The sequence below is a fragment of the Chinchilla lanigera genome, unplaced genomic scaffold, assembly GCF_000276665.1.
Source record: "Chinchilla lanigera isolate Chin_1 unplaced genomic scaffold, ChiLan1.0 scaffold00002, whole genome shotgun sequence".
NCBI lineage: Eukaryota > Metazoa > Chordata > Mammalia > Rodentia > Chinchillidae > Chinchilla > Chinchilla lanigera.
In genome coordinates, this window is record NW_004955403.1 from 15,150,850 (window position 1) to 15,177,159 (window position 26,310).

The 26,310-nt window shown below is 36.8% G+C and overlaps 1 protein-coding gene across 8 annotated transcripts in view; it reads left to right on the plus strand.

Annotated features, from left to right (window-relative positions):
* Pde1a (phosphodiesterase 1A, calmodulin-dependent) overlaps positions 1-26,310 on the plus strand; it is a 296,642-nt gene that overhangs the window by 244,781 nt on the left and 25,551 nt on the right. For all 8 annotated transcript variants that reach the window (XM_005373347.2, XM_013512485.1, XM_013512476.1 and 5 more), the window contains 4 exons: positions 3,242-3,342; positions 11,060-11,185; positions 14,652-14,753; positions 14,859-14,979. In XM_005373347.2, the coding sequence (XP_005373404.1) occupies positions 3,242-3,342; positions 11,060-11,185; positions 14,652-14,753; positions 14,859-14,979 (450 nt within the window). The remainder of the gene's footprint in view (positions 1-3,241; positions 3,343-11,059; positions 11,186-14,651; positions 14,754-14,858; positions 14,980-26,310) is intronic.

The following is a 26,310-nucleotide window of genomic DNA, read 5'->3' on the forward strand; positions in this document are numbered from 1 at the left end:
TTGTCCCCCAAACTATGACATCTAAATTGAATGGTAAATAGCACAATCATAAGAATTAAATGAGGCCATCTAACTAAAGTGGCCAGTAAATGTCTGATCCTTCCCTTTCCTTTTTTTCATCATGAAAAATGCTGTTAGCAGCAGCAACAGCTCCTCCTGAGGTACTCTGAGGACTGTGTGTGGTAGAGTAAACCACCTTAGCGTTTCTCTAGGCAAAATGCAACCTGCTGTTTAGAAGACGCACAAAGTCTAAATTGCTTATGGCCCATTATTTTAAACCTTTATTTTTGCCCATTGGGAATTAGAAAACCCGGTTTGTACCAACCACTGTTCTGGGAGGGAAGAATATGATTTGGACTCACATTCTCTAGCTTGTCATCAGGAATTATCTATAAAACTCATGAATGTAAGCATCCCTTTCCTCAGGTAGAAGTCTCATCTAACCTGAACATGAGTCAGCAGCTAAGGAGAGAGCAGTCAGCCCCAAATTCTACTTTCAATAACATAAAAATTCTATTTCAATCATTTTTCATAAGTGTTTTTTCAGTTGTTTCCAATAGGTGTGAAAGTTTGGTGCTTCTTGCTTCCCAAACTATTTTATACTAGAAATTTAATCATTAAGGTCATAGTATGGCAATAAATAAGTGAGGATCAGAGAGAAAGTTCTATTTATGCAAGACAGAGGTTAATTAGAAAAAAAAGGAAGTACATTTATAATCACTTTGACAGCTAGGAAGATAATCATTTTGAGTAATTATGAGCTAACCTATAATTAAATTTCATCTCTGATTTTCACCTTTAAATTTTTATTTTTGTGCCTTCATAGTACTCCCACAGTAGGTATTAAATGTTGCTTTCTTTTGAAACACAGTTCAATCTATAAATCCATAAATAAAACCAATAGGAAATCCTTTAAGAAGGTAGGTAATTTTTCTTTAAAAGAAACAATTCTCTTTAATAAAACAATGAGTTCTGGTTTAACTCAGTTGTTATTTGTTTCATCGTGTTTAATTCCGCACATTCTCAATGGGAACAGTGGACATTCAGTCCCGTGCAGCCTACAACACAGGTCATTAATAAGGTCACTTGCTTCCTTCTAATGACTCGCAGGTAAAAGCATCCAAAAATATGGAGGAGCTAGTGCTATCAAGCCGCTTTCATTCTGAAAATTATTGCTGCCAGAGTCACCAGCTATGAGGCATTTATACTTGATTTGCAAACAGTTGAAATATGTTAGCTATTTCCACATTTAATCCCATAAACAATGTAAAGTTCAGTAAAAATACTGCATATTCTGTGTGTTACTCTATGACAAGGCTTATAATAGACATAAGCACAGCTCATGCGTTAATGCTAAACTTCTTTTAGAACCCCACAGAGGAATGATCACTAATCCCACAATAATGGTGGCTATAACTGAAAGGATAAATTTCTTAATTTCTTGAGGATCAACTGAGATTTAAAACGAAGAGTGTCTGATTCCACAGTTTCTCTCCCTTGGAGGTAGCTTCCTACTACCTCCTTCTCATGTAAAACTAGTAAAATTCAGTTCGGCAAACAAATATTAAGTTCCTGTTATGTGCTAAGTACCACAATAGGTTCTATGAAGGGGGCAATGAGGCTGTGGAAATGATGGGAAGAGGTGATGGTCTACCTTGATTAGGATTTAGGAATCAGAATTGGGTATGAAGGCAAGAGCCTCATGTCGCTGGACTTCAATAAAACTTCCCTGCTGGCAATTCTATTTCAATACAATACAACCTTCAGTATCGTTCTGTATTTGCCTTTTCTATTTAAAATTCCTCTGTTCTCAACCCTGCATTTAATGACTAGTCTTTGCTTATCCTTCTTTCAAAATCCGCTCCCATCAAATACCCTTTCTCCCTGCTTTTAGGTTGCATCTTTAGCCTCTGACCTTTTATCAAATACATGTACAGGTGACATGATATTTTCTTATTGTCTTGTGTTAGATCTTTAGGTGTTTCAAATGTATGGAATGAGACCACTAAAAGTAAACACTATATCATTTTGGATCCCCCATTCCTACTGTCAAGTAACAACTGCTTGTAGTGCTTTCCAATTGGATTTTCTTTCCTTCTTTTTTTTTTTTTTTTTTTTTTGAGATGGTGTCTCAGTATATAGTATAGGCTGCCCTTGAGATCACTATGTAGCCCAGGCTTCTGCCTCAGCCCTGCATGTGCTGGGATTACAGATATGCATCACTATGCCCGTCAGGACTTTCTGTGACAACAGAAAAACCTGTGAATTGTGTTTGTATCTACGTAAACCCAGGCCACAAGTGGATAGAGAGCATGTGAAATGTAGCTAGTGAAACTGAGAGAGTGAACTAGATTTTATTACATTTCGTTTATTTTCTGTTAAATTGTCACATGTGGTTATCACTTTGGACAGTGCACTGAAAGGATTGTGCAGAATGTGGGTGATGAATAATCTAAACTTAAATTATTGCTAAGCTTGTAATAGTAGAGAAATTTTGGTAAGTCTTCCAGCCAGCAGCAGAAATACCAGGGAATATGTGAAGTAGATGGGCCTAGTTTTTATGTGAAGACAATTATTCTTTTCTTTATCGTTACCGAGTTTAATCGCACATTCCCATATATGCTATGAATAAAAATTTGACAAATTCTCAGAAACTCTTCTAAATCTTTAAATATACAAATGAAAGTTTTTCATAAGCAAAGCAAGTGTTTTCAAATTCTAGGTGTAAAATTTTCTCACAGTAGGGCCTTTTACAATGATATAAAATATATTTTAATGTTGAACAAACTATGTGTTAAAATTTCTTTTTTTTGATACTGGGAATCTAACTTAGGACCTTGCACTTGCCAAGCAGGTGCTTGTGCCACTGAGCTATATCCCCAGCCCTATGTGTTAAAAATTAATGAACTGTAATTGACTTCATAGGAGTCCAAAGTGATAAGGCTGTGAATTCAAAGTGGAATCAGAGTTAATCTTTTAAACCAAAGAAAATTACTCCTTTTTCAATTAGGGAGAATAATTATATTTTGACTTTAAAATGTTGAACTTTCAAGTCTTCAAATAATCACAGACCTCATGCAATACCCATGAGGCACAATAAATGGAGGTGAAGGGGGAAGGGAATTTAAAAGGAATATAATTGTATACAATAGCACACCCCAGATTCACTGAGAATTTTTGTACAAAGAAAAAGATGGGCTCTGCTTTATAAACGTGATGGACTCTTCCTTTAATTCCCTAGCACTGGCTCACTGAACTGGAAATTTTAGCAATGGTCTTTGCTGCTGCCATTCATGACTATGAGCATACAGGAACCACAAACAACTTTCATATTCAGACAAGGTAAGCTTTATCAGTGCTAATATTTATGTTATGTTAAGTTTCAAAATTTTTTCTCCTGCAAATTATTCTGAGAGAGTTGTTTTAAAAATAAAAATTTGAATAAGATAATTTTAATGATTTTTAGCAAAACTTTTGAAGCCATAACCACTTAAATCAATCAACTGTTTTTCATGAAACTTGTATATATTTTATAGCATATGTAACAGCTTTTTAAGGATATAAAATACGTAGGAAAAATTCTGTCTTCCTAGTGTATATAAAGTGAACTATTACACAAGTCAGACAGGTATTCACTAAGTCAAGTCTTACAGTATATTGTTTAAGGCTTTGGCTTCATGCCATAACATATGTGAATGTAATAAAATTATGCTTTTGAAGAAAAATACTGAAATAACAAAATACAATCCCCAGACCAGTATGAAAAACTAAATTTAAATAGTTGAAAAATGAGATCCCTTTGTATTAGTTATAATGGCAGTTATTTGAATCAAAAAAGTAATGCAGCATATATTTATTAAGTGCTAGGGATGCCAGCACAAACTACCACAGACTGGGTAGTTTAAACAACCCGTATTTATTTTCTCACAGTTCTGGAGGCTGGGAGTCTAAGACCAACTTGTCAGATATAGTCTCTCCTGAAGCTTCTGTCTCTAACTTGTAGATAGGTACCTTTTTGACTTCACCTGCTCTTTTCCCTATGCACACCACCCCCCTGAGGTCCTCTCTTTGTATGAGGGTATCAGTCATATTGGATTTGGGTCCTACCCTTATATTACATCAATTAACTTTAAGTGTATCTTTGAAGATTGTATTAGTCACATTTCCATCCCTAGGACAAAATACCAGGCTCTGCAACTTCAAGAAAAGAGGTTTATTTTGGTGCATAGATTCAGTCCGTGGTTGCCTGGATGCAAGGTGGAAATGGAATAGTAAAAGGGCCCGGTGGAGGAAAGCTACTCAGTCCATGGAAACCAGAAAACAGAGAGAAGGGAGAACTCAGGGATAATAACACATACTTCCAGGTTAACCTGTGAGTGACCCACCTACCACCAGGCCCCACTTCCTAACTGCACATTCATCTGTGGATTAATCCCCATGATCCAATCACTTTCCAAAAGATCCCACCTCTGAGGGGATATTTTACTTCTAAACCATAATGTTCTCCTCCTAGCCCCCTAAATGATTCATGTCTATCTTATTATGCAAAATCTATTTAGTCCATCTCTAAATGTTGTCAGTGTCATAACAGCTTCAGCATTGCTGAAAAGTTCAAGTCTTAAATCTCCTCTGAGACTCAAGACAGACTCTAAGCTATGAGCCCCTGTGAAAATCACAAAGAAAGTTAAATATTTCCAACATGCTATGGCACAAGGTAAATATTCTCATTCTAACAAGCAGGAAGGGAGGGTAGAAAGAAACTGGATTCAAGCAAATTATGGTGAGCTGCAAGCTCCAAAGGGCTTGGGCAACACTTCCCCATTGGCCTTGCTGGTTGCACCCACGTCCTCTCTCTTGGGTGACTCTGCCTACTTTCTTCATCTTTTCTCACCGGATGTTTCACATTCTTGGCATCTCTGACCTCCTGGGGTCTCCACTGTACTTCAACTTCACTGCCACAGCTTGTACACTGCCCTCTTGGGGGACATTGCTGGCTTTCCAGCTTTTTCTTTAAAATCTGGGTGGAAACTTCCAACTGTGGTGTTCTGTACATCTGAAAAACTAGCACCATGTGGATGACATCAAGGTCCACCACCAGCTCAGGCAATCATCGGGCCTTCTTGGACTATGGCTTCAGTGCCCTCTGAAGGCATGGATGGCAGCATTCTGTGGAACACATCCCTAGAAAGTTCTGGGTGAGGGCTCTCCTGAGGCTCTTCTAGACTACTTGATTTAGCAGAGGACTAAAGGCTCAAGGCTCAAGGCTCTTGTAAGGCAGGGAAACTTGAGCCTTTAGTCCTCTGCTAAATCAAGTAGTCTGCCACTATTGAATTCAGCTTCATGCAAAGTCTTAGAACATGGACAAAATGAAGACAAAATGTTTTTGCCAGAGTGAAGCACGCATAACCACGAGTCCAGTTTCTGACAGATTCCTCATTCCCAACTGAAACCCCATAAGCTTCACCTTTACTGTCCACATTCCTGGGAACTCCAACCAGAAGCACCTGGTAAGCTCAGGTTACAGCATTCTAGAGGTTCTCTAACTGGCATCTTTCCAAAAATCCTCTAACAAACCACATGGTTGGGTACAGTCACAGCAATAACCCTACTCCAGCCATCAATATTTTGTCTCTTTCCCATCTCAAGGGCAAAAAATTGACACCTGGAATTTAGAGAAGAGGTCCCCAGTTTTCAGAGGATTCCCTTTAAGGTTGCAATAGCATAGTGGAAGAGCCAGGAAGAAGAAAACTGCTCAGTCTGTAGCAGCCAGGAAATAGAGAAAAAAGAGGAGCCTTAGGCAAGAATATGCCCTTCCAGGTCATGCCTGAGTGACTTACCTCCCACAAAGCTGACTTCCTAATAGGATATTCAGGCATGAACTCAGCCACACAGAATCAACCCACTAATAGGCATGGATCCTCTATGACCCAATCACCTTTCAAAAGGCCCACCTCTGAATAAAGGAGATGTTGAAAAGACATTTTTTATTCAAAACAGCGAAGTCTCGATCTTCAAATATAGTCACATCAATGATTAGAACTTCAATATATGAATTTTGGGGAGACATAGTTCAGCTTGTAGCAGAAAGGCCCTCTAATCTTGTTCTAGTTAGGCAGCTAGACATCAGTATCTGAGGTAGATTTCAGTCTAGAACCCATCAGAGTTTAATTTTTGTTTATAGATTCTATGGGCTTTGACAAATGTGCAGTGCTATTTATTACTGCAATATCCTGACAATCCATAGTTTCCCTGCCTTATAAGTCCCTGTGATTCACCAATTTATTCCTCAATTCTGGCAGCAGTGACCAGTTTAAGGTCTTCTTGTTTTTCCTTTTCAAAATGTCATTAGTTGAAATTACATAGTATATACTCTTTTCAGACTGCTTCTTTTATTTACAGTTCCCTGTTTGGTTCCTTTGCCATTTTTCCTCAAGTCTTGGTAGCTCTTTTTTTTTCTAATGAGTAACATTTTTATTAAGGAGGTACACCGTACGGATGTACCTCCGTTTATCTATTCATATATTGGAGGAAACCTTGGTTGTTTCAAAATTTTGAGGTTGTGAAAAAAGCTGAAATAAATACACCTATGAAAGTTTTTATGTGGTTTATTCTTTGGTTTTGAAATAAATATATTTCTAATAATTGATTTTCCAGGTATAAAGAGTTATTGTTTTGATGTGTGAAGTAAGGAAAACATTTGTTAAAATATTATGTATTTTAGAATATGACGTTACCCCAAATGACTGAAATCCATATTATAGCTTATCTGTACCAAATCTAAGAGTGTAAGACTTTTGAAAATCAAAGATCTCTAGAGGTAAAGTGCCCTCAGTCAGGTGATGGCAGTGCCAGGCCAGAGAAGCTGAGAAAGAGGGACACACACTCAATCCCATTACTGACAACTCTGCTCCTATCACCAGAGACAGACACACACTTGGTCCAGTCTTCTAGAGCCTAAAATGGGATGGGCTTACACACCATAGGCCTTTGATGGAGACAGAGAAAGAGTTGAAGTTCAAACAGTAAAATGTTGGGTAACACATCCTCTTGGAGGGACAGAATTCCAAGTTTCCCAGAGAGACATAAAATGAAAAGAAAGCTTTGGAAAAGAAGACCATTTTGCTATGGTTGAATCTGGTGCGACGTGGTTGAATAGAAGGGATGTTCTTCATCTACATATATGTACAGAGTATAAGGAGTTCTTTTGCTTTTATTTGTGATAGCCATCAAAGGAAAAGAAGGCAATGCTTATCATGTTTTAAAAGCAAATCTTCTTTACATGCATCAAATCCATGAGGGTTTTAGTTAAAAACAAGTCATTATTTATCCAGGCTCTTACAGGACAACAGTTTTGCTATTTGGAGAAGAAAGCAAGTGATTTGTTAACAGTGGACTTTCCTTTAAGAGGCAGTGTTAGGACATCACTTCCAGCTTTCTCTTTTTACTAATCATCTGCAATTGGGTAAGGAATCCTAAGTCACTTGTGCTTTAATTTGTGCAGAAGGAGATGGAAGAAGAGGATAAAGCCAATGAGAAAGGAGGAAGAGGGAAAGGGGGAAGAGGAGGGGAGGAAGAAGAATTAATCTCTCCTGATTTGACATTAAGAAACTGCACAAAAATAAAAGCAAAGTTTTGTATTTTTATAATTTTCTCAGAAATTATCTAACAGAGACAATTACTTAATGGATTAATTGTACACAAACTTGAAAATGAATACAAGCATTGTAATCACCAAAATGCAACAATATCATATGCTTTTGAAACCCTAGTACCTTCACATTTTGTAGAAAGAGAAATAAGGTCACATGTAACTGACATGGATAATTCTATTGTCTTTTGTATTAGTCATTGTTACTTGGATTTAGAGTGCTTTTCTAGTATGAAAACTCATTTGCTGTACAATGCAAAATGACTGAAAAGTAATTTAGAACATAGAACAAGGCTTGAATTAAGTGCAATACGGACATTTTAATGCATGCAATCCTTGAAAGTGTAAATAAATGGAAATAATTTCTTCTTTGTGAACAGAAAATGCCGAGCTACATGTTACCATGGATACTGGATGTTGCTTAGAGTCTTGTTCTTTTCTTAGCTGTTAAAGACCATCACAACCATTAGAACAGTACTGCACTCTCAGCATCCTTGCTGAACTTGTGAAACAAAACCACACATTTTGCTACAGTTGGATCTGGATTAGCACATCTTTGCTTATTTCTGAAAACAAAGGTAGCAATATGTACCTGGAATTGCTGGCATGCCATGTAATTGCCCTGACAAATGTGCGATAGCTAGATTTGTCCATATGATACAAATGAAATTACTGGAAAATTAGTTTTCCCTATAATCTCAGCAGGTTTAGGAAAATACGCCTGGCCTGGCCTTTCACTCAGGCAAGAGATCTATTTAATTATCCTTTAAATAAGGATTACATGTGTAAGCTTCTCTAAGTCATTTTCTTCCATATTGAATTATGATTAGTGGTTAAGGGTTTTAGGCCTTCACTGAGTATACTGAAAAAAAAAAAAAACTACATCGTGGAGATACATGATTAGCTAAGTATATATGTTTTTTCACCTTTATCATACTGTTGGAAACAAAAGATAGAAGTTATTCTAGTGCCTAATTGATCATTTCTTATGTTGGATTAATAATAAAGCTTGGTTTACCTAGTAGACTATCAGTTACAGATCTTGAAGAGAATGCTTTTAGGAGGCATCATATTTCTTTAGTTTTTCTATAAAAATAAATGTATTTGTGTGTGTGTGTGTGTGTGTGTGTATGGTATATGACATGATATTATGGGATACATAAAGATAGTGAAACATTTGCAGAAGTAAAACATATTAACATATGCATAGCTACCCGTTTTGTTCTTGTGGCAATTTTTGTCCCTTCTTTATTTTGTCCTTGCCTACTCTTCAGTACAAAATCAGTGGCAGGGAGAGAACTAAGTTATAACCAGGACTCTACGCATTATAAACTTGAAACAGCCCCTGCCCCCTCACTGTGGGTTGAACTCATTGCCTTTGCACTGAGCTATATTTCCAGACCTTTTTTGTTTTGAGACAAGGTCTCCCTAATCCACTAAGCTGCTCGGAGTGGGACAATGAGTCTTGAGTGAAGCAATTTTATTCCTGACAGCAAACGGACTTACCAGGAGGAAGGAGCGTGGACAGGCTTGGTCCTGGGAGATGTGGTAACAGTTGTTAAAGGTTTTAACTTGACTTTCCCTTTGCTGTGAATTTCTGCTGCCTGCTTCTACTTTGTCAACTGGGTTATCATTTTAAGACCTTGAGCACAGTGGTTCTGTTTCCATTCCACACCTGTGAAGTGTTCTGAAGCCCAGGCAGACAGTGGATGGAGGTGCACAGGCTCCATTATGCACAACTGGAAATGAATTCACCATTGCTGAGTGAGTGAATTCATCATTTAAAAAATAAAATGTCCAGTATAAATTCATGGTGAAACATATTTTAAGCTTTGGTTAAAAATGATTTTCTTAATTTTTATTTAGAGCAAAAAGATGTATTATTTTCATATTTAATCACAAATGATAAAGGAAGTAAAAATTAGAAACACAAAGAGAGCAAAGATTTTCATTATCCCTTCCACTCCTTACTCAAAGTAATTTTATTCCAAAGTAATGATACTGGTCATCAGCTATTACACTAAGTATGAAGAGGCTTATTCATTCACTGATTGAATCAGGATTATTTCTTTTGTCATATCTAGACTGGTTCTTTTTATTTACATTTCCATGTTTGGTTCCTTCACCATTTTTTCCTCAAGTCTTGGTAGCACAATTTTTTATTAATGTTAAGAGGATGAAAATATAATCCAGACTGGTACAAAATATTTGCCAAAGATATATCTAATAAAGGATCATATCCAAATGTAGAAAGAAGGTTTAGAACTCAACATAAGAACTTGGTTAAAGTTAGAGCCAAAGATTTTGTCAAGCATCTCTGTGAAAAAGATCTAGAGATAGCATAGAGGCATGTGAGAAATACTCTACACCACAGGCCTGCAGGGAGAAGCAGATTGAAACCGTGATATGCCACCGCATCACTCTGGGAATGGCAAAAGTCCAGAACACTGCAAGACCAAGTGCTTACAAGGATGTGGAATACCAGGAATCTTCATTTACTGCTGTTCAAATGCAAAACTATCACTTTGAAAGACATCTTTACAGTTTCTTCTACAATTGAACCTACTCTTACCAGCTGGTCCCGGAAGTCCATTCTGGGCATTTACCTAAAGAAGTTGAAAACTTACATCCACACAAAACCCTGCATACAGATGATTACAGCAGCTTTATTCATAATTGTCAAAATTTAAAAGCAACCAAGATTTCCCTGCATAGGTGATTGGATAAATTGTGGTATAACCTGGCAAGAGAACATTAATCCGTGTTAATAAGAGAAAAGCTGCCACGCCCTAAAAAGACATGGAGGAAACTTAAATGCATGTTACTAAGTGAAAAGAGCCAATCTGAAATCACAACAGACTATCTGATTCAAACCATATGATATTTTGGAAAAGCCAAAACTGTAGAGGCAACAAAAATATCAGTTGTTACCAGATTCTGAAGGCAAAAAGGATGAATGAGCTAAACACAGAGGTGTTTTAGGGCAGTAAGACTACTGGGTATGATACTACAATGGTACCCACATGTCACTATACATTTTATTCAAACCCAAAGAGTGTCCAACCCCAAGAGGGACCCCTGGTCACTCAGAGGTAATGATGCATCAGTGTAGGTTCATCAGTTGTAACAAAAACAGCTTTCTGTGGGAGATGTTGAATATGGGGCTGGTTATTCATGTGTGGGGGCACATGAAAATTTCTGTATCTTCTGCAACGTTGCTCTGAACCTAAAATTGCTCTAAAACATCAAGTCTATATAAAATTTTAAAATACTGTGAAAGAAACTACTTCCATAATTTTACATGTTCAGTTATAGGATTTTCACTGGTCAGCTGACTTGACATTTGAGTGTCTTTTACTCTCACAAAGTCTAACCAAATGCTGTGTTGGGGATTCTGTTTTTACTTCTTAGATCAGATGTTGCCATTTTGTACAATGATCGCTCCGTCCTTGAGAATCACCACGTGAGCGCTGCTTACCGCCTTATGCAAGAAGAAGAGATGAATATCTTGACAAATTTATCCAAAGATGACTGGAGGTGAGTTTCAGAGGAAACCTAAGGGAAATTCAGTTTTAGAAAAAGGATAAAATAAGTGATTTAAATCAAAGGAAACAGATGAAATGCCATATTACAAGCTCGATTATTGTTGACTGAGTTACTCATGAAGGATTAGTGTCTTGAAGCCTTTCAAGAGCCAGGCTGTACTCATTGGGTCTGAAATGTTTTCAGATCAATTCAGCATCCATACACAAATGTAAAACCACAGAGCACGCACTAAGCATAATACAAAATTATACTCTGTCTGCAGTGTACTGATATGTACCAGTTTATGCCAATATGTGGTCTTACATAAATTCAAAATTTTAGCAACATGCTTATTCCCTCCTGTATTATTCTTCAATATATGTGGTGTAGCTTTTTTTTTTTTTTTTTTTTTTAGAAAAAAGAAAACTTCAAGTATTTGGGACAAAAATTCACGACTATACTACTGTGGCCCAAGTGTGGGGGGAAATCTTGCATGTTTCTCTAAGGATCTGTTTTAAAAAATTACATGGTCTAGTGATGCTAATTGCTATGTAGGGAAAAATAACAGGCTACAGACCTAGTCCTACTCCACACAACCCTTTTCCTTTTTAGTCTGTGTTTGTCATCATTTCCTTCCTTTAGCAAACAAAAGAAAGGGAGGCCCAGTTATATCAGATAGGCATAGAATCTTTTCAGTGTAAGGATGTCCCATAGTGTATGCTTTACTTTAAAAAACAACCACCACCACCACAACAACAACAACCTTGTATGTATCTTTAACAAAGTTTTGTCGTAGCAAGTGACTTGCAAAAGATTCCTACTCAAATATCAGTATCAGAAGTTTGGTTTTAATTTTCATTCCTCAGCAAGTTAAATAGAAATGTCAGAAAGGTGAATGGAATCAAGACATATCTTTAAAAAAAAAAAAAGGCAAAAGAAGTAAAATCAGTTCAAACAAATCTTAATCTCCCTTGGTACATTTTCAAATTTCCACTTCTTACTGCTTTTTAAGGGGCAGTTTCAGAAATACGGGCTCACTTTTGCAACTGTAGAAAGTGCTGTGAGATGGGGAAGAGACACTTGTTTTGGGATACAGTTAAGGCCTTTCATTTACCCTGAAGAGAATTTCTAGGCTGGGAAAGCCGGGATTTAATTGTAAAAGGATTTATAGTGCCACTGCTGGGCTACGTGGAGACCAGAGGGGCTCAGGTAGAAGCTGACAAAGTCTGGCTGTTTCCCAAGATCCAAGAGTGATTATTTACATGTAGATTATTAGTTTATTTTTCATCAGGGATTCCCACTGTCAAGGGTAATACGTTTAAAAAATTTTTTTTGTATCTGGAATTGAAATACGTTTAATATTAATTTTGTTATTATTCCTTTGAATTATCCCTTTTCTTTCTCATAGATAAATTTCTTACTATTTCAGTGTGATATTACTTCCTATGTTTTGTTTTTCACCATCTGTAATATGTTAGTGTTATAATGTATTGCTATAAATTTCTTTTCTGTAATTTCTTTTTTTTTTTTTTTTTTTTTTCTCCGGTACCGGGGACTGAACTCACGACCTTGCGCTTGCCAGGCAGGCGCTTTGCCGCTGAGCTAAATCCCCAGCCCCTCTTTTCTGTAATTTCTGAGTCATCCTACTTGAATGTTTTTACAGAACTGATTTACAAATAGAATGCATATCACATGGGTTATAGAATTAATGGATTTTAGAATTTAATAGAGTCAACATTTCCCTAAAACTTAACAAAATATCTATTTGCTTCTAAAGTCTCGATAACATTTTACTGACAGTGAAAACATGGGTATCTGAAAAATGTGTAGATTTTTCTGCCTGCATGTCTATTTCTTAAACTAGTTTAAGTGCATTAGTATAAAAAAATTAGCAAGAAAAATCATATGTAATATTTCCCTTGTGTACTATCTTGCCTACTTTACTGATATAGTACCTGGCATTTGTCAATTGCTCATGCACAAAGTACAGTATGTTAGGTTCTATAGATTTTACAAAATTATCTCACTTTCCTTAGTTAAGAACGTTTTGTTCAGTTGCTATCTTAGTATGGATCTTATCATAATTTCAGAGACAAAATGTAATTGAAAATAATTTAACTACCTTTAATAGCTTTCTTTGCCTTAATATTTGAGTCAAGTGTTCTAAGCAAACTATCCAATATTATAATTATAGCAGAATTTGACTTCTCATGGCTTTGAAAGTCAGGTTGAATCTGAATATCCACAATTTTCAACAATAAATTTAATTTTTTTTTTTAAATCCTCTGACCATACTATCTTTTGGTAAGCTATCTTTGACATGAGATCATGATTCAAGTTTACTTCATGACTTGACTTAGTTTATTCTCTTTAGCCACACTGCAGAGAGAAAATAAAGTATGGTTTCCTGTGTGAGTAATGTTTTACCTATTGCTATTGAAGTAACTACGAATTAACTGTAATTAATGTAAGCTTTGGCTGGGATGGTTTCTTTTTTCTTAATGTGAGAATGAGTTATTCATGCATAGGCTTTGTGGCATAGTCACTGTATTCAGTGTCTTGATTGAAACTTTCAATGGTACCCATGCTTTGGTGTTAGATAAGGTCAGGTCTCAAAAGCACAAACAAAGAATCCTTTCTCACTTGAGCACCTGGGCTCCTGCAGGTTGTTACAATGGGAGGTTGACACCATAGAGTCATCCAGGTGCCAGCTTTGGGAGTGGAAACAGTTGGATTGAAATTTACCTTGGCTGTGTACTAGGTCTGTGACAAGCTAACAACTCTGTTTTCTGTGGTGGGAAATAAGGTTGTTATGAGGATTAGGCTTTTTAATGTACAGACAGAGCCACTAGAGCATAGTTTTATGCTAGTGCCTGGACTGAATGAATCCTGGTCAATGGTATTGGTGTTATCAATAGTAATTTTATTTAAAAGATGCAAAGGAGCAAGGAAGATTTTTGAGAATCTGTGCCCCTCTCTTCTGGAGACCAGAGGCTATTAGTCTTGTTGACCATATCTAAAGTGCTCTGAAACCCCACTGAGCCATATATTTCTCTTCCAAAGCATTTAGCAATTTCCCCAAATTAACAGAACATACACTAAATAAATAACTTTTAAAATGCATTTAGAATAGTGTCTCTTAAAAATCATCAAGGATACTTTCAGATAAAAAAATAAAACTTAGGAACGATGAGTTGGGAAGCAGGGTTGCCGGGTAAGAAAAGAAAATGCTTGTTCCTTAGGGGAATGCGAAACAGTATCGTTCACAGATTACTCTGCTAGAAACTTCTCAAATCCATCAGAGTCCGAGGCAAAATAGTGCTAAATTTTTGTGAGTGCTTTTACATTTACAAACTAGCACCTTCTGTGCTCATATCCATTAGGAAAAATACAATGTGATTAGAGATATTTAAAGAAATGTTCCAATCCAGACCCATAAGGGGCCAAATGTGACCTTTCTCCTTTGATGCCTCTGCAGGGACCTTCGGAACTTAGTGATTGAAATGGTGTTATCCACAGACATGTCTGGTCACTTCCAGCAGATTAAAAATATAAGGAACAGTTTGCAGCAGCCTGAAGGGTAGGTTATTCTCTTTTGTCACTGTTAAGTTCTGTGGGCTTGGACTCAGCGAAGACAAAGTAGTGAGTCTGTCCGGGTAATCTAGGCGTTTTCTTGCTTTGACAGGATCGACAGAGCCAAGACCATGTCCCTGATTCTCCATGCAGCAGACATCAGCCACCCAGCCAAGTCCTGGAGGCTGCACTACAGGTGGACCATGGCCCTCATGGAGGAGTTTTTCCTACAGGTGCCTCTTTCCCTCTGTGCAAATGCTTTTGCCCACAGTGACTGAATGTAACGATGTCCACCATTTCTTTACATGACCCGAAGCTTGTGACTTATTGCTCTCCACTGGCCACAGCGCATTTGTGGCAGTTTGGGAAGAATTTATTAATCTTTTAGATAAATGTATTAAGTAAACTTATGTAGTGTACTATATCTTTTAAAGAGAGCTCCATCTTGGATCTCAGATGCCAGGAAAGAAAGAAAGAGAGAAAACAAATGGATTAGAATCATTTGTCTGCTATTAAGAGGTCAGAGCAGAGACAGTAAGTGGCTTTCAAGATGTAAAGGGCAAGGGGAGGGCACTGGATCCTTCTGTGTCCATCTTACTGCTCAGGATTTAGTCCATTTGCACAGAGTTGCATAAGGAATTGTTTTTAGCTGGGTGGCAATGGGCTTAGCTAAAATAACAATCACCACCACCACAGCAACAAACAAAACAAACCAGGAGCTGCAGAGTGGCCAGTGTTGTCTGCTACAGTTAATTTCAAGGTTTCCTGGGCGGTGTCCCTGTTCTGTCCACCATCCCTGCACACCGGTTGGGGGAGCATATGAGAAATGAGATGCTGACCACTCCAAGCCAGCGTCACCCCAAAGGAGAAAGACTCTGTCTCCCACAAGATCACCTCTGCTTGCATGGGAGCCACAGATAGGGCTGTGGGACACCAACCAACTACAAATTCAGGGGTTCTTACAACTGATCTTACATTTGATAATTTCTACACAAACCACAGAATCTAGAAAAAGTGCTATCCTTCCAGTCTTATGATAAATATAATAATAAATGGATATTGATTTTGAACCCTGTAGTAGTAGAAGTGGTACATAGGGAAAGACCTGGAATGTGGAAGCCCCATGACCTCCTCAGGTGCAGTTAGGGGGTTTCCTGCTCCAAGTTTATCAGTGTGTTTAGGGAGCTGCACACAGCTTCAGTGTCTGAAGTATTTATCAGGGCTTCATTATATGGACATGTTTGACTAAACTATGTTCCTTGTGACTCAACTCCAATAGCAGTCTTCGTCTTCCCCTAGAGGGTCAGACTGGCCTCAAGTTCCAACTCTCCAATCATGGAGTCGGTCTTCTCATTGAGAAGCCCCCATCCTGAAGCTAATGTGGGGGTCCATCAAAGAGTTCTGTCCCTGGGGAAATTCCACACACTTTTTGAAGCTCTGTGGCAGAAAGAAGATGCAAAAAGAACCTACAAAATTCTTTATTATGTCATAGGCCTCTTTAGAGAGGCTCTTTTTGTGTATTTTTAGATTATTTCTTTTTCTCAATAAGTTCTTTAGAATGTTTATCTACTGAGATGATAGTTATTCTGGAGACATAAACACCAAATATATTTCTGTATTTTGATGATCATGGTTTCCATCTGTCATTGATGGATACGATTCGCTTGCAAAAGCACTGTACATTCTTAGAGAAAGTTACAGAGTAGCAATACCAAATTCAATATCTTCATAATAAAACTAGTTTTGAAAAATATTTTGATACTTTTATGCACTTAGAGTATACTAAATGTTAAAATCTGTCAAATTTGATAGGCAACTACCTGCCATAGTCAATTAATAATTATAGTTTTAGATATCCAACCAATCAATAACCAGAAAATGATACATGTAAAGAGATCTTAGAAATCTCTAAGCATAATCTTTCATGTTAGTGATGAAAAAATATAATGAAGAGAGAGAAAATGATTTTTGTCAGGCTAAGAAGAGAGTGTTTTTTATATTGAATAATCACAGGAAAGTTTGTTACATGCAACTAAAGCAGTGCTTAGAGGTAATTTTATAGCTTCAAATATTTTCATTCTTAGAAAAGAACAAAGACATAAAATCGGTATCCATTCTTCTATGTTAAGAAGCTAGGTAAAGGTAAGGATACTGAACCACAATGAGTTCATAGAAGTCATAAATATAGGGGCAAAAATCAGTGAAATAGAGCAAAAATAAACATAGCTAAACTTGATAAAGGTAACACTTGATTCTCTGAAAAAGTAATGAAATATTCATAGTATCAAAGAGAGGAAAATTATAAATGGAAGAAGAATATCATTATAAATCTTATATATGCCAAAGGATGAAAAATATTAGGCACAATGTATGCCAATAACATGGATAATATAGATAACATTGTCAAATTCTCTGAAAGATAAATTACCTAAGTAGACATCAGAAAAAAGTTATCTGAATATTCATATATCTGTTTTTAAAAATTGAATTTTTAATAAAACTCTTCCCATGAAGAAATCTCCAGGCTTAGGTGGCTTCACCTCTCATTTCTAATTTCAGTTCCCATTACACGTTTAAGAGGTGGTAATTCTCTCAAAGATTTGAGGGATAAATAATGTCAGTCTTTTACAACTTTTTTTACATAGAGCAAAAGGGAAATTTTGTAGTAAAACCCCTGACGAAATCTGACGGTCTTTTCAAGTAAAGAAAATAACACACTATATCTATCATGAAAGTAGATGGAAAAAACCTTAAAATGTTAGCAAATCAAATCTAGCAATATCATAAAAGAACACATATAAAGACCTGAATATATTCAAAATTCAATTAAAGTGACTTACTTTATTAAAAGGAAAATCATGTCATCTCAGTACAGAGATGACATCTCAGTACATCTCAGATACAGAGAATGCATTGGACAAAATTTAACACACCTAGTTATAAAAACTCTCAGCAAAATAGAAATGGGGAACTGTACAGCTTGGAAAAGGGTGTATAGGTAATGTACTTCATGGTGAAATACGAACATTTTTATACCAAGGTCAGTATACCTAAGGTAACCACTTCTATCCAACATTGCATTTGAGGTTTGATCTACTGGAATAAGGGGCTAAAAGAAAATCATGAATGGTTTGACAAAACTGAATAAGGGTGTTCTTGTTTGCAGAAGGCTGAGCATCTATACTTATATTTTGAGGGATTTATAAAAAGACACTAGAACTAGCAAATCACTTTGACAGAGTTGTAGGATCAACTGTATTTCTGTATGCTGGCAGCAAACAGTTTAAAATGATATCTAAAAACATTATTTTTGATAACATGGATTAGTGAAATCTGCAAGAATATATTTAATTAATAGCATGCAAAATTGCTAGACATAAAAACAAAATACTGATGAAAGAAAATTAATGATCCACGTAAATGGGAGCTAGCCCATGATAATGGATTGAAATACTCAATGTTGTTAAGATGTCAATTCTTCCAAAATTGGTTAATATACTTCACACATCAAGAACTGTCATGGGATAACCCATTCAGGTCTCCTGTCTCTCAGGAGCTATTCTTATTTCTTATTCCTTTACTCCAATAAATTTTCCTACTCTTAAAAAATTGTCATAGGCTTCTTCATAGCTGTAATCCAGACAGAAATATAAGAATATAAATTAGCCAAAACAGTTTTAAAGAAGACTAAGAAAGTTGAAGAGCTCATATTTTTTTTACTACATGAGTTAGTATAAACATGCAGTAACCAAGGCAGCATGATACTGGGTTAGAAATAGGTAAATAGATCAGTAAAATAAAATGACAGTTCCAGAAATAGCATCACTCACACATGCTCATGTGGTTTTCTCCAAAGGCACCAAAACAACTAAGTTGGAAAAGTCCATAAATGGAAGTGGAACAACAATTATTAAATGTACAGAATGAAATGGAAACTTATTCTCTACCAACACCTTACACACATACACACACAAACACACACACACACACATGCACACACACACACACAATGCAAGACAGACAGATGGACCACAGGCCTCACATAGATCCTAAAACAATGAAGCTCTAAGAAGAAAATACACAAGAATATCTCTTATCTTGGGGAAGGTAAATACTTCTTAGAAGAGACAAAGAAAATATGACCTATAAAAGAGAAAGGAATAGCCCGTGGACAACAGCAAAATGCAAAACTTCTGTTTTTCCAATGATACTATTAAGAAAAAAATAAGTCACAAACTGAGAGAAAATATTTGTAGTACTACAGATATATCCAAGAACTGTGTCCTGTTTGGATAAAGAACCCATAAAAATAAAAAAAAGATAACATGGCCAGTGCAAACAGACACTTCATAAAACCTCATGCACGAAAATTCATGAATGGGTAAAATGTGCATAGAAGGATGCTCACTGTGGTTCTTCAGCAAAGAACTGCAAATGAGAATGATAATGCGAACAACCACATTTCACGAACAAAGGCCTGAACTAGAACTACTGCTGTGGAAAAACTCGAATCATCATACATCCCTGGTGAAAATATAAATCACCATTCTGGAAAACTGCTGACTCTACTAAAATTAGCATCCACTAAAATTACACTTAATATTCCTCAACTCCAACATTTCCATGCCTAGGTGTATAACCCATATAAAAGCAGGCACATATGTTCTCCAAATGTCATATAGGAGAAGTAATAACAGTTATTTATAATAGCCCAATGCAGAAAGCACTCTAAATATTCGTCAGAAAATATCAGTGGATAAATAAATTACCATATAGTTATAGAGTGAAGTATTATGCAACAGTGAAAAGTAGGTGACTAATGATGAATATCAAAATTGCATATTGTTATTCCATTCATATGAAGTTCAAAAACTGGCAAGGTTTATTGTTTCAGAATAGTGGGTACCTACATAGGGTAGGAATTCTTGGGAGATGTTAAATGAACTTTCTAGGGGTGATAATCTATATTTTGATAAGTCTTACAAAGAGTAAGAATTGGAATGAAGTTACTTCACTGATGACTTAAAATTTTAAAAACCTAAATAAAATATATTGTTAATAATTTCTGATAAATATCAGAGACTCTGGAAAATTACCATTAGATCTTCAGATATAATCAGGACCAAGGGGCCGGGGATTTAGCTCAGCAGCACAGCGCCTGCCTGGCAAGCACAAGATCATGAGTTCGATTCCCGGTACAGGAAAAGAAACAAATGAAAAAAAATCAAGACCATATCATTGCTTTGTTTTACTGCTTTCAAAGCAAATAATACCTGACAGAGTAATGAATTCAATGAAATTAGGATTTTAGTTTTTGAAGTTCATCACTATATCATGAATATTCCAGAAAGGTAATCAATACAAATAATGAAGCTTCAAGGATGCAGGGATTTTTGACACCTGAATTTTGGGGCACAGCAAAATTGTTCCATAAGGCTACATGGTGAACTATGATTCATACCTGATTATTAAGAGATTAGCACACACTCAACATTAAAAGTTAGATCTTGTGGTAGGTGTAATGTTCTGGTACTTGGAAAGTTTTTCAGGTTTTTCTTTTGCTTGTTTTTTAACCAGAGTCTTGGTAGACATGACAAGTATGTGTGTAATTCCAAAATGTCCAGAATGGACCCTCTGGCCTGAGTGACTTTAACGTGAAACACAGCTCAAAAGAAAGCAAAGCATGTGTGAGAATAATAATGAATCAAGCTGTTATTGTTATCATTGCTTTATTTCTTCCAAATGGAAAATACTGTCATATCACCACAATTTATTTTGCACTTGCACTTTGAACAATGGAATTTTATAATGAACTATCATTTCTCACTTTCTTGATTTTTCAAAATCAGCGACTTTCAAATGCCCTTCAGATATATAGAGAGAGCAAAACACAAATTTAGAGGTTAAGGTCAAAATAAGTGAGTTTGTACTGCCAACAAATACATTTTTCAAATGAAATAAATTAATCTTTATAGGCCTTAGATTAAATTATAATATTGGCCCCAGCAGGAAAAGTGTTTCTTGCTTTCAGCTGAATAAATCTCATAGTACCCTTAATTATGCTTAACCGAACCATGTATTTTAGATATTTTAGCTTTTTGGAGTTTAATATAGAAATGGGGTATGCATCACTCTGAAAGTCTCCAGCATATGCTATTAAACTGAATCTGTGTCTCTGTACAGATGTCCTAGAAACTGGAAGGGCTGCAGTGTGTCTTGCATGTGTTTTCTCATTTTTGTTCATCCCCACATAACCATCTGTCAAACTACCACTTTGTCAAACCCGCGGTATTGATAGATACCTTCTTGCTATGCATCTAACCAAGACAACAGCAGTTTTTCATCTCCCACAGCGGAAACAGAACATTTTATAAATCAATTTGCAAATACATCCCTCCCGTCTTTCAGGATGCACTAAGAATTTACATAGTATGTCTTGTGATATCCGAGCTGTGCTAGACAGTTTGAGGCAACTCAAGGAAGGTCTCTCCAGAAATCATCATAGTCCTCATCTACAGTCCACATGCATACAAGCGTTTTTTATTTCTGGTTTGTGCAGAGATAGGAATTGAACCCAAGGCTTCATGCATGAAAGGGCAGCGTTCCACTACTTCCACTGAGCTATCTACCCAGTCCCTTCTTGTTAAGTAAAATATTTTATGTATATTAGTTAATCATAAGATTCCTGACAGTGCAAAGTAGATTGATAGCTGGATTTGGCTTCAGGAAAAAAATATCTAAGCTCTAGATTTCCATCTTTGATACAGTGCTAGGGATGAATCTGTCCCTAATCTGTGTGTTACCTTCTTACTTATGTCTCTTCTCCCCACACACGTACATACCCATGACTGTGAAGACCAAAGTGATAGAGGGAATGTAAGGGCGCTTTGCAGCTTTGTACAATACAAACCATGATACATATGTGAAGAACTGATAGTATTTGTTGCCCTTTCCTAAAAAATGTTTTACATTTTTTCCAAGGTAAAGTTACCAGAGAAACTGACTATGAAATATTTTCTTATTTGTTAATTTTTTAGAACTGACTTGAAAGAATTCTCTGTCCAGATGCTTTAAATTCTAGCAATAAATAACTATGAAAAAACAAAATTTCAATTTTGAAAGGTTTCCCAAGATAATCACGAGACTCAAAAAGTAGCCAATTAAGTTTCCTTTCCCTCTCTTTGCAGAATATTTAGCCCTAGACTTGGAATTCCTTCAATAGATTTTGAACAAAACTAGAGACTGAATATAAATTCAAAAAATCAGAAGCAGTACTCAAAAGACAGAGCTGATTTTTAGGACTTCTAAGAGTAATGATGAAAGTTAAACCTGTGTGTGTGTGTGTGTGTGTGTGTGTGTGTGTGTGTGTGTGTGTGTGTGTGAATCCTTATTGCAGAAAAATGCAGAAAATCTTTGGGATGTGTTGACTTCTATGTCAATTTCTTATAAATTTGTCACCAATTTTGTTTCTCCAACATATAGAATGAAGTAAACACTAAAAATGTTTAAAGCACGGTGTATTACAAGGTCAAGCTAATGTGGACTCAGCTGCTGGTATTATTTTTTTAAACCTCATCAGCATTTCACCATCCTTATTGTAACTACTTTACGATCATCATCTAAAGACAGGGAAGGTGCAGCTTGGGGAGACCAGAGCTATAACCAGAATTTGCAGGTCTAAGAAACACTGATTTTTGACTCTTGAATTAGCAGCTGACGGCAAAAGGGAAGGAAGACCTCATCTCCAACACATTTTCACAATGAACCTGTGATATTCATCAGTACAGATAGTGCCTTCCCTCTAAGCTTTCAACAGATCCACGTAGTTGCTTCTGCCCTCTCACCACAGGAGGTGTGGGACATGTTCCATCCATTTCAACTAGATCAGTAGAAGAGAAGGACTGAGGGATGCAGGGGCAGCCACAAGAGTAACCAGAAAGACTTCTTTTACTGTCTTCTGAAAACACATTTGATAGGCATGATAAGAAGCTAATACAATTAAATTCTTTATAAAAATAGTCAATTATGTTAAAATTTCTTCATATTTTATACTGGGAGCCTGATACCTAAATAAATTGTTCCCTTATTCACCTAGCTGTCTTGTGACACCTGAACAGAAAAATCTATATTTGGTTTAAATCTACACGTATTAATAAATACGCTACCTTGTCAGCCAAGAGGAAAGAATTAATTGGAAGTTATTTGAAGGAAAGGTCCAATTGGTGATTTTTTTTAAAATAAAACGCAGTCAAATCTCTCTCTTTTATTGAATATTACTAGAAGTAATAGAAAGTATGTTATTTCAAAATAAATGTTCTTTCTTATAGTAATAAAAAAGATTTAGTCCATTCTCAGCTAATGATCTGGCATCAAAAAGGCATAACTACAACCTCCAAAATTATATAAATACAAAGGAACATAACTGCAAGCCAGTGTATAATTTAAAATGTAAACTTCAAAGCTTCTAATTTCAAAAGGCATAAAAGTACCATAAATATCAGTTGTACAAGGAGGTTTGATGTTGTGTAAAATATGCACAGTACTCACAAAGCCCGATTATACCATAGCATACATTTTGCTGAAAGTAAACATAAGGTGCTATAATCATTAAATTCTTAGTCAGTTTTGGTGGCTTTCTGGGAATTTAGCAGGGCCCATTTTTAGAAGGAGTGAAGGTAGATAATTAGATAAACTCCTCCAAGGAGTTGTTCAAGGGGGGCAAAGCTAAGGTGTGTCCTCTTCCCCGGGTTAAACTCCCCTGCAGAACTGTGGTTCCTCAGACTCTGTCTTGTGCCCTCTCACAGCCCCTCAGCTCGTGATCCAAGGCCTCCTTAATGGTGCTTATATCGCTTCTCCAACCAGAATTTAGGTTATCCGAGAAACTTCTCAAGATTTCAGTTTCACCCTCTCCTTTGTATCTTTAAAATAATAGAAATTGTTTTGGTTTTTGAGAAATTGAAAAAAAGAAAAAAAAAAACCCTGCTGTTTCTTTACTGGATTTGACACCTTGTTGACGGCTGTCAGAGCCTTTTGTACAGTTAGGAAAGCGTAAAAACAATTACTAGCTCTTGGTCATGGCCTTTCAAAGGAGAGGCCTCAACAGTCTCCCTGAGAATTGCTGAGACAGGTATAAGCCGCGGAGCGGTGCACACCCAGCAGCTGGCTGTGATTCTCCCTTGCCCGGGGCACTTCTGCCGCTGCTCACCTGCAGGCTCGTCTCCTGGAGGCTGTGCCAAGTGGCACTTATTAACTACCTGAGTTTAATGCTTGTTTGGAAAGCATCACCCCCAAATGATAACACAACCTCCAAGAAAAATATAAAAGAGTTGTCACATACAATGCCTATTGTACGCTTGATTTTATCTTGATGGACAGCAAATATTCCCTATCCAAGAAGAGACTAAGGAAAACTGTCAAGTTGGTCAAGTTGATACTCAGAGCAAAACTTCACCTATCCTACCCTCCTCTCTTAGTGGTACCTTCTTATCCTTCTGAGTTTCTGGTCCCTCTGTCGTCTCTCCAGGGCTCCCTACTCACCCCGCACTCATGGGCTTCATTCATGGTAAAGAATAAATAGCACTGTGAAATATTTATAAATAACGTGAATAATTCATGCACTTCACATTCAATGCACTTTAGCAGTGGAATTTTGATATTCTAAATGAGCCGGAAGGTGTTGGAAGCCAATAGAGCATCAAGTCATTCCCCCCAGGTACAGAGAGTTAGCACTGCACACACACCTGTCAAATGCCAAAGTTATACATGAATGATGTGCTCATCCAATATTCCATAAGATTTAGTTCACAAAGAGTAAATCATCACAGTGTCTGTCCTGGGCCTATATTATCATTTTGGGAGTTACCAAAGGACCATGCAATATAAAAATACACCATTAAGTTTGTGTCTTTAACATAATAGATAGCAGCACCCTGACCAATAAAAGCAGTTAAATGCAACTTATTGTCTGCATTTAATAAATAAAGCATCTAATCAATCAGTCCCTGAAAGACAACTCTATCTGTAGATATTAAAAACAAATTCAATATCACATTTCCTGTGAGGTTTATCAGTAACCTTATTTTAACAACACTAGGACGATATTTTAATATACATGATTAATGATATTATTCAGTAATAATGTATTAATATTATTGCACATTATTCTTTTTTTTTTTTTTTTGGTTTTTTGGTTTTTCTCCGGTACCAGGAACCGAACTCACGACCTTGCGCTTGCCAGGCAGGCGCTTTTGCCGCTGAGCTAAATCCCCAGCCCCTGCACATTATTCTTAACACCCTAAAACTCACATCCTCTTATTTGCAGCAGCACCAGCATGCTTGCTTTTACTGAGATTGGAGCCACAAGAGCCAGCCTGAATTCACCTCACTCCATCCCTGCTGCTGCTGATAAATTAATTTTTCAAAAGTAGAATTCCCATCATGTCAATCCCTTGCTAGAAAAAAAGGAGGGAAGAAAAAGCCAGTGCCTTTTTACTGCATGCTAAGTTAACCGCAAATGCCTTTTTTCTGTGGTTTGAAGCTTTCCCACATATGCTTTGGGGGTTTTAAGTATCTTTAATTTACACATCTGCACGTTGCTGCTGTTGTACTGTGATTCCTATCAGCTCAGTGTATCACTAGGCTTCACATAGATTACCTCAGATGACTCCACGATAATCCCACTAGGAGATACTAGCTTGTATCTGAGATGAGTAGACCAAGATAATAAAGTGAGCTCACAGATGCGAACTGGTTGTGCATAGACTGAGACCTATCTGCAGTAAGAGAGAAAATCCAGGGCTAGGGATATAGCTCAGCGGCAAAGTGCCTGCCTGGCAAGCACAAGGTCGTGAGTTTGATTCTTGGTACCAGAAGAAAAACAAAACAAAACAAAAAAAAGTAAGAGAGAAAATCCACAGGACCACAGTAATTCAGCTGACTGTCTCTTCGCATTCCAAGGCCGACGGCATTAGTAATCCCCCCCTGCCCTGAAGCTGGGTATAAATATGAATTCTAAGTGAACCTGATATTATTTATTTATTAGGGGAGTTGCTTGCAGAGATCACAGAAATTCTTATTCCTATTTTTCTAAGCCATGATACAGTAAGACATTCCTATTTATAGCTACTTTGCTACTTCTTTGGTGATCATATTTGGATTTTCACAAACATTTCTGATTTCAACTTTCTACATGTAATTAGACTCATGGTTCAGTGGGAGTGAACCAGAAACATCTAAAAAAAATAATAAAAGGGGCCTATTGACAGGATGTTGGAAAGATCGGGGTAAACATGTTACAGGAAACAGATTTCAGAGGAACTAGAAGTCCTCAGCCGGGTGTTGCTTCTTAAGCTATGGCCTGACACAGGTGGTTACCTCTGGAAGGTGTTCAGCCCATAATTGGGGAGAAGACTGCTTGACCCATGTATCCTAACAGCCAGACATTCGGGATGAACAGGGTCATGGAGGTGCCTTCTGTCAGCACATCATCCTGTAAGCAAAGGAAAGAACCAATATTTGATAAACCGTGAGAACAAAAGCTTGCCAAGAGCAACCTCCTATATTTT